The sequence below is a fragment of the Trematomus bernacchii genome, unplaced genomic scaffold (assembly GCF_902827165.1).
Source record: "Trematomus bernacchii unplaced genomic scaffold, fTreBer1.1, whole genome shotgun sequence".
NCBI classification, from domain to species: domain Eukaryota; kingdom Metazoa; phylum Chordata; class Actinopteri; order Perciformes; family Nototheniidae; genus Trematomus; species Trematomus bernacchii.
Genome location: NW_022987821.1, coordinates 6084674 through 6097207, shown reverse-complemented (window position 1 = coordinate 6097207; position 12534 = coordinate 6084674). Strand labels below are relative to the sequence as shown.

The following is a 12534-nucleotide window of genomic DNA, read 5'->3' as shown; positions in this document are numbered from 1 at the left end:
GTGTGTGTGTGTGTGTGTGTGTGTTTTCTGCCTGTCAACCTGCTGCCATACCTGTATAATAATAATAATATGTTTAATGGTGCTTCCAACTAAATCTATTTCTCTGAGTGTCTTTCTCTCAAAAGATAAATTATGAAATTATTTTGTAAAACTTTGTTGTCAATCAGGGATGAAATACTTGTAGAGAGCTCAACAAATAATAATACTTCTGCTAAAAAGACACAAAGCTATTTCTTTACAGATGAAGTCACTTCCTTTTTTCTGCAGCTAAAAATGGCTGATAACACATCGTACCCTTAGGTCAATAAAAAGGATGAATGGAATTAATTTTAAACCTAAAACGAGAATTTTAATGTTGGATGATGGATGAATAAATACAGGGATGGTAAAATGGTTATTTGACATCAATCAGTCCAGTCCTTTATATAAATCCTTTATTCAATATTGTTTTCTGTGTGTATACAATGGATTGGACACAAACTGTACAGTGCAGACAAACTGTTTGCATAATATGTATGTAAAGGTAACTGTACATTTACCGACAGACAGAGTAATCTCCTTTTACGTTAGCGCCAGTGACATTTTGCTTTTGGCTCATAGCTAGCATGGTTTGCATCACAGCGGGTTGTTGTAAATCCACCTTGAGTCCATTTTTTCTCCGTATTGTAATTAATCCCAGCTTCACTGTAAAACTGAACCTGCAATTGTATGTGCACTAGCTTCCATTAGCCCTGTTTCAGGAACACATACTGTGGATAAAACCTGGACAAACCCCACAGCAGCATGAACACGAATAAAGAAACCTCCGCCAACTTTCTTTTCACTTTAATATTGAAACGTTTGTTGGATGATTTACACATGTGTGACACCATTTCTTTCCACCTTAAATGTCACTAGAAGATGGCGTACCATGTGGTATGTTTTAAGATTTTATATAGTATAATGGTCCTTAATCAGAGAACCACCATCTGTCTCCACGTGTCAGCATCTCAAATAACTTCATAAACTCAATCCATCATTGTTAAAAGAAGCAGCAAAGGATATCAAACAATTACTTCTTCTGGTTTTTTGTTATCTATATATTATAATATAATTTTCCTCTCAGCCTGATGAATTAAATATTGATGCTCTGCTAAAAGTTTACCACGCAAGACATGCATTAGTGTAACTGTAGTAGTGTAGTGTTCATTCTTCCTTTGCTCCATTATTGCAATGATGGATAATGCGTAATGTTAGTTGTTTCTGATGCCACACATGTCTACCAATGCAAACCAATGTGAGACATGAGCCAGATGCAAAGTTGTACTGGTGCTCCGCTGTAAATGTTTGTTTTGTTTTGATAACACATTTCCTACATTACCACATGCATTAGCCCCAGTCATCTTTGCTCTTTTAAAAACCATGCAACAAGTGGGAAACAGTCCAAACAGAGAGGAGAAAAGAGGAGGTGGGAATAAGTTCTCTGGCTGCATGAGGACAAAACGAGCAGAGTGAAAGCTAGCATAGTTACAGTGAACAGAAGATTGGGGATCAAAGGATAATTGAAACGTAAAAAAAGGATGAATAGCTAGTGTGTGTGTGTGTGTGTGTGCGTGCGTGCGTGCGTGCGTGCGTGCGTGCGTGTGTGTGTGTGTGTGTGTGTGTGTGTGTGTGTGTGTGTGTGTGTGTGTGTGTGTGTGTGTGTGTGTGTGTGTGTGTGTGTGTGTGTGTGTGTGTGTGTGTGTGTGTGTGTGTTCAGAGTAAGAAACAGCTGGGAGGAGAGCGCGGTAACTGTCTCGTTTCAGATTCAGATGTCATAAGGCAGTCTTTTGTCAGAGGAATAAAGTGGAATGGAAAAAAGAAAGGAAACCTGAGGGAGGCCAGCTACATCCTGGGTACAGTGCCTATCACTATGTCTCTAAAGTGCACCTGCACTACAGTGGTCAGGTCACAAGCATTTTCCCGTCCTATTATGTCCATTTTGTGCCTTCTGGTTTCAGAGCTACAGTACAGGACAAAGTGAGATGGCTACATGTGTACCTGCCACGAGAACATGAGTGGTACTTGCATGTGGAAATCAAAAGTGACCCGGGTTGTCGTGATTGCTCACTTCTAATTAAATCAGCCCTCTTCCTGTGCACAGCCCGCCGTTAGATATCTCATAATTGTAGCCTTGGTACCTGGCTAACCACCAGTGGAGAGAAATCTCGGAGGAGACGCTGACAGTAATTGCGCCTTCGTTGTTTGAACCAATAACTGTGATTACCAGCCTGGAAACACTATTGAAGCGGTGTCTTTGGTCAGTAGCCAGGAAACCACGTCCCTTTTTCTCCATCCTCAACCATCATTAATTCTTGAGCATGTGCCACAGATCTTCAATAGCTGCTTTCACAGGATGTGAGCCACACTTCTAACCTAACAAGCTGGGCCTCTCTGAATGCAGGACCGTTTTCCCCCTGCCAGCAGTGTGGACAAATTAGCTGCTTAATAATATTCGATGAATAGCAGAGTCTCGATTGTATCTCCTAAATGTCTGGCCAGGCAAAAACATTGTACTCTATAGACTGTAATTAAAGTGGCTTTTTAGACACAGGCAGCTGCGACAACACAGGATACGTAAAAAAAGAAGAAGGACGTTTACAGACCTGATTGTCAGGGTTTTTGTCTTTTTTTTTTGTACAGTTTTGCTAGTAACCCCAAGTGTGACACAGCAATATTATGTTACATCCACATTTCTTTGACGCTAGACAAGCACAACACCGGTCAAAAAGGACTTCTTACTCATCACCACGGCCCCACGTTGCACTTTAAGTAACATTTAACAGGGACAGAGCCGAAGTCGAGCGACTTTGAGAATTTGGAAATGCTTGCTAAACCCTGCTGGATAAATATTTAGCATTCAGATCTCACATCTTGAGCTAAACTGGGGATGAGAGGCACTCACATTGAATCTACAGTACGGACCAGCGAAAAATAATACTTTCAGATGATCCAACGGCAGCAATACATTTCGTGCATTCACATAAGATTCTTATCTCTCTTTTTTGCACACATATTTCAATTCCATTTTCCCCTTATTCACAAATATTTTCCTTTCAAAACAGTAGTTACGGAAGGGCACAAATAAGCAGAGTTCACAGAGTGTAAATTGGTCAGCCACACGTGTTCGAACACAAAGGCGAGCGGCAGCTAATGAGCTCAGAGGAGAGAAAAATGTGTGAGGTACATTTCTGAGAAATGCCAATTAGAGACACTGAGATGTCTTGTATTTTTCAAGAGTGCATTCTCCGTACAGTAAACACAGCGGGACGACATTAAACACTTTGGAGAGGTTCGTGTTTCACCTGCTACACACCTGACGCTTAATGTTGGAACAACTGTGAGGATTAGTCGTCGTTTTTTCTAGGGCGGGACGCTTTGTGTTGTTTTTTTGTAGTTTTGGGAGGTCATTTATCTCCAGCAAATACGACAAGTGTTTCAAGGATCTGATCGAAATGCAAAGCGGAGACTTGGCCTTAAAATTCAGATTCAAAGCAAGAGAGATTGCACGGTTTCTGTTTCTTACTGAATACATTCCTTTGCTGCTGCCTCATTGTCTCCGACACTAATATGAAGTGTGGGATCACAGCATTAACGTCCCCTCAGTGATATGACGGACTACCGGTGTAGTTAATTGGCGTCTAGTCTTTGACGAGTAAACAGAAAGTTTGTAGAGCAGTCCGGAACAGATTGGTGCCGTGTTGACTGTCACAGTGAGAGGGCTAAGCATGGGGAGCTATTTGGTTTTTATTTCTCTCCAAGGCATTTGATTTCCAGCCCTGTATATCTAAACGTTTCAGACAAAGCCTCGTTTCAGTGGTTTGATTTTATCGCTGTGACCAAAGTGTGCTATTGTTTTCGGGTGGTTATACAGAAACCAACTTTCTAATACTTATTTTTACTTGAATTGATAGGCTACTTTACATATTGACACAGGACCAGTGGAATATAACCACATATTGTATTTTCACTGTACTTAAGTACAATTTTGAGGTGCTTTACTTTAGTATTTTCATTTTTCTTCTATTCTACTATATATCAGAGAAAAATATTGATATTTATAATAAATATTCCTCTTTATTTGTTTGACAGCTATAGTTATTAATTCCTCTGATCCTCTGCTACGGGGAGGGGTAAAGGCGTGCATTGCATTACCACAGTGCCTGTTTTTAAACCACTGGGTGATAAATTCCACACATAGTGGCTTCAACATAATTTACCCTGTTCATTATAACCCTCATTCCTATAACTTCAAGTACTTGGGAGGCAACAGAAAGAAAAAGTACTACTTCTCGAAGTTTCTGCTACTCCGTGTAAACAGTGACTGCTACCATGCTGCGTGGACGCCAGCATGCCTCCTGTACTTTGTGTTGCTACAAACAGGGAAATCATTCGGGTTTCATCACTCAGCGACACACTAACAAGCAGATCTCCTCCTCTCCTGAGCTACCAAGTGATGTGGAAATCATAACATTCGTAAAAAAGGGACAGAAAACAACTTGTTAGACGGAGAGGTAGACACCAAATATCTGTTTTGTGTCCGTACAACGACGCAGCTCAATATTCACTGTGTGTGCAGAATAATGAACCATCTAACAGAAGACAAACGTGCTTTAAGCTATGTAGTGTCAAATAAGAACTCTCTTTTCTTAACAGATATATAGTATGTGATTAAAACAGGTCATAGTGTGTGTTGCCTTGTTTTTAACGCACAGGGCGATTTTAAGAACATTTCATTATAGGCTCGGTACAGAATGTCCTGTCTTAATTGATGGATGACTAAGCATCCTCTGAATCATCACTGGTTGGTATTTAAAGTGTTCTTTTTGCCTGATGTTTGTTTTTTAATCTGTTTTTTTATTCACGCAAATATCGAATCCAAGTGGTCGATTTCGGGTGGGAGTCGTGTGCAAATGTGTGTGTGCGTGGCCACCGGCAAGCAAGCATACCTGGCAACAGAAACAGTATCAGGAGAGGAAAGAAAGGGGCCTCATTCTTACAGATTGTCACAGAAAAATACCGGTGAAGAAGACATTTTTTTCCCGTTTTTTGTTTATATCTTTAAGAAGTCATTTTGTCTCACGTATGAGGGCATGCCACTGAACCAGTTCCCAAATATCTGGCGGGCATTGGCCAGATTTTATGGTCTTCCTCCTCCCTTTTCCCCCACCACCAGTCGAAGCGAGTTGTAGCGGATCCGTCCTACATCGAGACGTGACGCGACGAGCGGCCCCACTGCTGACCAGTCAGAAGTTGATGGTTTGTTTGGTTACATTTCGTTGCAGTTTTTAGTGAGAGCGCAGCAGTGGGGCGAGTCTGGCTTGTCCTGGCCTCTGGTTGGCCAGGGGGGGGATAAAAGGGGGAGGTGGGGTTATGTCTTGTCTGGTTTGTTGACTGGTTTGCCGCCGTTCATGACCACAGGTGCGCTGGTTGTAGTTTTGGAAGACGGGCCCCCGGCGACTTTAGGCACCGCCTCCCCTACGTCGTGCAACGAAGGCTCTCGATACATCGCAACTGGAGGGGTCGCGGGAGAAAAGAGTGAAGGAGAGAAGAAGAGAGGTAAAAGAATGTGGAGGAGAAAGGGATGTATGATAAGGGAAGTATGACGGAAGACAAGAAACCAAGAATATCAGGAGAAGAAGTGTCTATACTTTAAAATCCAATACAACTAAGAGACATTTCAGAAAACAGACATGTATTGTAAAACCACAAAAATGTAAAGGAATGATCCCCCATGTGTGTGAGAGTGTGTGTTACCTTCTATAGGTTTAGGCAGAAAGTGTGCAGCTGGTTTGGTCTTCTTCACCCTGTTGCCCTTCATGGCCTGCCCCTCTTTATTGAGGCCCAGGAACCAGGCCCGGCCCGACTCCTTCTGTCTGTAGAGCATCGAGCTGTAGATCACGTAGTAGTTCTCAAACACCGACTCCTTAAACTTACACTCCGCTGTAAACAGTTCCTGCGATAAGACACAGAGGAAAGACAAGTATTAAGATAAAATACTGAATAACTTGCATATCAGACAATACATCTGACATAAAATGCATGTCGACCAGCTGGCTGAATGATGTGTTGCTCTAACCCCGAACAGACTCTCTCTGTATGCATGTGAATACCAAACTAAATGGATAAAGGAAAGCAGATTGATTCTGCAGAAGCCCAAAGACCGCACACTCCCACCCACACGGCTCTGCTGTTATATGTCAAAACCCTTTTCCACGGTCACCGGCGCCTTCAGAGGAACATATTTCAGCACTTAATCAAGGTGTTATTCTTACTGGGAGAGAAATCGCAGCTCCCCAGCGCCCTTCTGCACTACTGAGCCGCAGCAAGGAAGAAAAAGGCAGGCTGATGTAACACGGGAGGTCAGAAGTGAGGCAATCTGTCAGGTTTCAAAACGGCAATTTTTAAGCGATAATTGATTTGTTGAAGCCTAGTTTAATGACAACATTTTGACAAGAATTTCCACTTTGCAATACCTAACTAAAACAGTTTTTAAATATGTTATTGATCACTTGTTTTCAACACCAGCAATCATTCAATTCACAATCATTTAAAGCTGACATTTGGGCTACTTGGGGGGAGCGAAACATGGCTGAATTATCATTTCCTTGTTAAATCATTATGGCAAACATGTAAGCAACAAATCGGAGCAGAATTAGCATTAATTTGGACGTTTCTGTCACCATGAAAAATGGTCAAATTCAGGGCTGATATTTGTCTTTCAGCTCGTTTGGTTTCTCTCAATTCCTCTTTAGTTGCTTCATTAGTCTTTGAAACTTTGTCTGTCTGCACGTGAAACATCATCATTGATCAATTTTTTTATAAAAGATACTGATTGATTGTAGCTTTTACTTTTGCTGCATCACAATTACTAATTAAAAAGATTTCTTATTGCATTTCATAAAGGAGCTCTCATAACTATTAAGTACGCAATGACTGGCACATTTTCTCATCGAGGACAATTTACTGAGGATATAAATAGCGTTAATAAACTTTCCCTGGTGTGGCTGAGGACGCTCCTGCCAACCCAAACAATCACCCGGAGGTCCCCAGACCCCAGATTGGGAAGTGTTTGTCTAGACCGGCTCTTATTGGCTGGTTTTGGGCCTCTTGCCAGCGCCACAGACGCATTGTCATTCAGCTCAGGTCTGTCGGTCCGAGTCTCATAGCAACATGAGGAAGAGAGGCGACACTGTAGCCGTGGCAACCAACCAGCGCCGAGAGGGAGGGGTCAGTGGGTCGGTGGGGGGATGTGTAGGGTGGGGGGAGAGAAATACACAAACACTTGGTGATTTAACGTATAACTAAATCTCACTCTAAGCCACAACCACTCATGCTAACATAGGAGGACACTAATAAAGGTGTGTGTGTGTGCGTGTGTGTGTCTGTGTGTCACAAGTGTGTGTGCCAGCCCCCCACACACCCACACACACACACACTTGTGGCTCTAGGGGGATGAATGGAGGGAGGATGAATGATTGGTTGGTAACAAAACAAGAGAAGGTTATAATGAATACATTCTCTTGTATTGGCAGTGTCAGTCACACAAATCAAATGGTTTTGATTTGTATTTTCAGCGCGATTGGTTTCTGAGGGGCTTTTTATTTTTCACTCCTGGAAAAAATTTGCTTAATAATATATACTTTGACTTGACCTGCACCCAGCATTCATTATTCATTTGTTAAGGAGGCCAGACGCTTCATAATGCCGGCCGGTGAGGTCATGCATCATTTAACGCTGCTTTTAAAATAAAATATGTTTGATGTCGAGGCTCTATTCTGAAGAAGCATTTATACCCGGCTCAATCCGGAGAGAAAAAGTGAACAGTGAGAAGGACTGCAGATGAAAAACCTCACAGGTCAGGTGAGTCATTTTAACAACACTGCTCGCCTGAATGTGTTTCTGTCGTCAATTCTAAATAACTGTGTTCACCGGCTGCCCGCAGAAAGAAGACGGAGAGGGAGAGTGAACGAAAGAAATGGAGGTTGGGGCGGTGGGGTTGGAAATTGGGACATGAAGGAGAGAAGAGAGAATAAATCACCCAGTGAGGAGGACGACGCCTCCTGATTGGAAAAACAGCGGGAGATTCTCTCTCTCCCTTCTCTTATCTTAGCATTTCTCTCATCACTCTTCTTGTCTCTGCCTCTGTCACTTCTCTGTGCTGTGCAGAGATTTAGTGGAAGTGAACACACTGAAAACATGCATATTATCTATTTTTCTAATTACATGCAAGCATTGTAAAGTGAATAGCAGCTGTTTCTCAGACGGCAATAATCAGATAGAGAAGAGCCAATTAACATGTTAAACATCCTGCTCACAAACACATCAAATTGTTTGTCTAGTTTCCAATAAAGACCCCGAAAAATAAGAAGCCAGAGAGAGAAAAGCCATCTCCACTCTTGGCACAGCATATAAGGACAAAACCTGGCAACTCCAGCTGCCCAGTGTCCCAGTATAAGCACATTCATACAACAATACACTCTTGGGAATAACTGCTTTTCTTTTTGAATGCTGTTATTTATCAGAGCATTTTATTTAATCACAATAGGGATATGTTTGTTTTTTCTCCAACAAGCTCCTACAAAACTGAGATAATAAAATCAACAGGTGGAAGTCAAACAAAAAAAGCTATTTACTTTCTGCATTGAAGTGAATCAGAAATGTAAACACCATTAAAGTCTACTATTCACAAGGGAGACAAGCCAAACATCCCTCTTATTGTTCTTAATTAATGAAGGGATGTAAACACAATTACTTATAGCAGTATGTAATTACAGAGTGTTGTTGTTCCGCTATCAAAGAGAGATCAATCCCTATGATAGGACTAGCGAACACTATAATGCAAAAGTATGATTTTGACACGACCTTTATCAACACTGTGTTGTGATGCCACTAAGATTAATTTAAGCATAAAAACAACTTATTTGACTTAAAGGAGAAGTTGCTTTTATTGTTAAAACGTAAAACAATGTTGACAGTTGGTTGAAAAACCTTGTTGACCCATCATCCAGCCCACAAAGGATTTTGTAGAGCCATAATCATTTTCTTTTTCCTGTCAGCCTGCAGGGCCGTGTGAGGTAAACGGCTGAACACACTGTTGTTGCTTTTGTCAGGACAGAACCAAATGTCCCATCTTTTTTTGCTTGTCTACTCCCTCGTTGAAAACCTCTAAAACACTGTCACTTCTTTCAGGGGCTGTGAAGCGGAGAAATTGACTGAAAGCCAACCGCCCCTAAGAGTATTTTCTTAAGCGCTGGCAACACTACAAAGAGTAGTTTGGCCATACAGTAGGTGCCATGTTTTTCTCGTATAGCTGTTTTTGAAATGCCATATATTTTCCTTTAAAACTAAATATCATTGACTTGGACTGAGTTGATAAAACAAACACACATCATGATTCTGCTGATTCATTCTTCATAAATATGCATTGTCCAGTTGCTACTTTTACCACTGCTTAATGCGACTAAGCTTAAGGAAGTTGTTTTGCACCCCAACGTCCATGTGTGTGTGTGTGTGTGTGTGTGTGTGTGTGTGTGTGTGTGTGTGTGTGTGTGTGTGTGTGTGTGTGTGTGTGTGTGTGTGTGTGTGTGTGTGTGTGTGTGTGTGTGTGTGTGTGCGCCCTGCTCAGCGAGTGGGTGTGTTTGTTTCCAACACCAGTTATTATCACAGCACTAATTACCCAGGGGACTTGTGGGTAAACAAATCATTCTAAAGAAAAAGGAAGCCCACGGAGAAGGAGGAAGGGGAGGAGAGGAAAGAAAAGGGTCGGCATATGAAAACTAAAAGTGAAGACTTGAAAGGATGTCCTCCAGCCCAGACAAAGCGAATCAAAGCTTCCATCTGACTCCAATCACAGCGACGCTCTCGGGGTGTTAGGAGCGCCTCGGACACTCAGGACCCCAACACCTGATAATTGGATCAGGTGTTTGAGAGCTGGAGTAACAACTCGTCGCACCTTGAGGACTGGTTAGGGAACCAGAACCAGCGATTTGGTCAAATAAAAGTTAGCTTTTACGTTGTAAAATGCATTGTGTGTGTAGTTGATAGATAGTGAGTGTCCAATTTGGGGATCTGCTCTGCGAAAGACACCCAGAATAAATGTACAGTGGAATATGAGGAATGCATGAAGTGGATCTTTCTCTAATGTAAGGCAACTAAGCACGAACACTTTAATAGCTTTCATTGAAAACATTGTATGAAGTTGGGAAATTAACTTTAAGTCAAATCCAGAGTTATTGTCGGACCGCTTATAGAGTCCTTATTAAGAGTTATATCTCTATCAGTTTGAAGGCTTGTCAGCACCGAACACACAGGGGTTTACAATACTACGATGAAGCATTTTACAATTATGGAGAGGTCCAAATTATGCTCTAGTCTAATTAGGTCGGATAAGGTATTTTCTTTGCTACCTGTTTTGGACGTTTGAAAATAGGACTTTCAATTATTTCCCTAAATTAGTCTTTGAAGCATATAAGCAAATTATTTTTAGATTAGTTTCTTTTTGTTCTGAGGACATTATTATCATATTGTTGCAGCAGCTTGTTAATAGAATGCACATCATGCTGGGGCCAGTGTTGAAAGTCTTTTCAAAATTCATTTATGCATTAAGGGTATGTGAAGTTTCTCTAAGGGTTGATTTCATATTGGGTCTGTGGGAGAGAAACTCCCTTTGGAATTTTAGCCTTTGTAGACCATTTACATGCACACAAACCTATAGAACACACTACAGGAAAGGGATAACCCCGAAAAGCATAATGAAGCCCCGTTAAACAAATGTGTGAGTCATTAGATGGACACACACACACAAACACACACACACCAGTAATGGCTGTCAAACGTCATCATGTCATTGTAGTTTTGACCAGGATCAATGCCATGATGCACAGAGTGACACCTTTGAAGAGTCTCCACAGCACACCAGCAACTAATTCATCCTCTAGTCACCAGAAAATGTGTGTGTGTGTTTGTATGTGTGTGTGAGTGTGAGTGTGAGTGTGAGTGTGTGTGTCATGACTCACATTTATTCTCTCCGCCACTCGTCTACCTTCACATCTCTGTGGATGTAGACATCACAGGGCTCACTCTGTCTGAGTGCAGTACTGACTGAATGGAAGTATACGCCTACACACACACACACACACACACACACACACACACACACACACACACACACACACACACACACACTGACACACACACACACAACGTACGGCGCACACACTCGTGTTTGTGGAAAACATCGTGCTCTAAGAAAACATTCTGCGGCTCAGGAGGAGAGAAGAGAAATATGAGTAAAGGAGGTGAAACTGAAAAGGAAGGACGAATTCAGGATATACGAAAGCAAGGTCTCTGCCTGTGTTTTTAATGTTGTTATGGATAAAATGAGCTGAAATCAGTGGTTATGATTAGTTTTTTGACAGCAGCAGCTATTTTAATCATTAGTTTTAGCCATTTCTCAACCAAAAAACATTTATACTGTGAGGTCAGATAATACAAGATATTTAAAAGGTGTTTATTTGCCATTTAACTAACACTATAATCATTCTGTCAGATAAACAAAATGTGTGTGATATTCAACTATTCTGGTAAGAAAGCACAGATGATTACGATTTAATATGCTGCCAGATTGTTTAATACAAGTTATACGTCTCCTAACCTCTTTTCAGCACACTGTGACCTAGACAAGGGCAAGGTCTCAGCTTGCTTTCCACACAGGGAGTTCATTATCAGAGGTTATATTCATAGATTTGTTATTTTTGTGGGGATTTAAATGGGCTTAACGGGAAACACACATAACCTTACGAGTCCTTTCAGAGGGACTAGGAGGTTTTGTTGACCGCAGGCTATTTACTGTCAGACTTCTAGTTGTTTCTGTGACACATCTGGACTAAAAGCGGAGAGTGTATACCTATCATTTATGTTGATATAATGTCCTGATAGAATAGTTATAGTTTCTTGCTAGTTGTGGGATATTCACCGTAAACATTTTCTCACACTATTCAAATAGAAGTAGTAGAAAAAGATGATAATACAAGTAGCAGTTATAGTGTCATGTTGCAGGAAACGTGTCAAAGTCGATTTCCTCTTTCACCTCCCAGCAGACATCCTGACACACACACACACACACACACACAGTCCAAAACTCATCAGCACTTTTTTCCACACTTTCCCCAGCATGCTCCATAATTATCACATAGCAGCTCATTGCACACAGTGCCATCTGTTAGTCGCATGCACACACACATCCTAAACCCACACACACATGCGCCCGTACAAACACAAACACACACTGACAGATGCTTGGGATGTGGGATTAATGAGACAGTCCCATCATGTATAACTAAGTTTGCAGCATATCATTAACAATTTGCAATAAGAGGATAAAGAATCTCATTGAGAGCAGCGAGGCATATATTTAAGAACAAGCAAGTATGCACGGCACAAGGAGATTAAAGAGATATAGATAGAAATTGGTGTCACAATAATATTAAAAAATGTTCTTGATAGATATTATGA

At 41.3% G+C, this 12534-nt stretch overlaps 1 protein-coding gene across 3 annotated transcripts in view; it reads right to left on the bottom strand.

The window, feature by feature from the left end:
* Positions 1 to 4848: 4848 nt before the first annotated feature.
* Positions 4849 to 12534, bottom strand: part of LOC117499086 (fibroblast growth factor 14-like) — a 36261-nt gene continuing 28575 nt past the window's right edge. For 2 of the 3 annotated variants that reach the window (XM_034151378.1, XM_034151380.1), the window contains exons 4-5: positions 5776 to 5974; positions 4849 to 5532 (exon numbers count right to left, since the gene is read on the bottom strand). In XM_034151378.1, coding sequence (XP_034007269.1) covers positions 5390 to 5532; positions 5776 to 5974 — 342 coding nt within the window. In that variant the 3' untranslated portion in view covers positions 4849 to 5389. The remainder of the gene's footprint in view (positions 5533 to 5775; positions 5975 to 12534) is intronic. The other variant, XM_034151379.1, reaches the window with a different exon arrangement.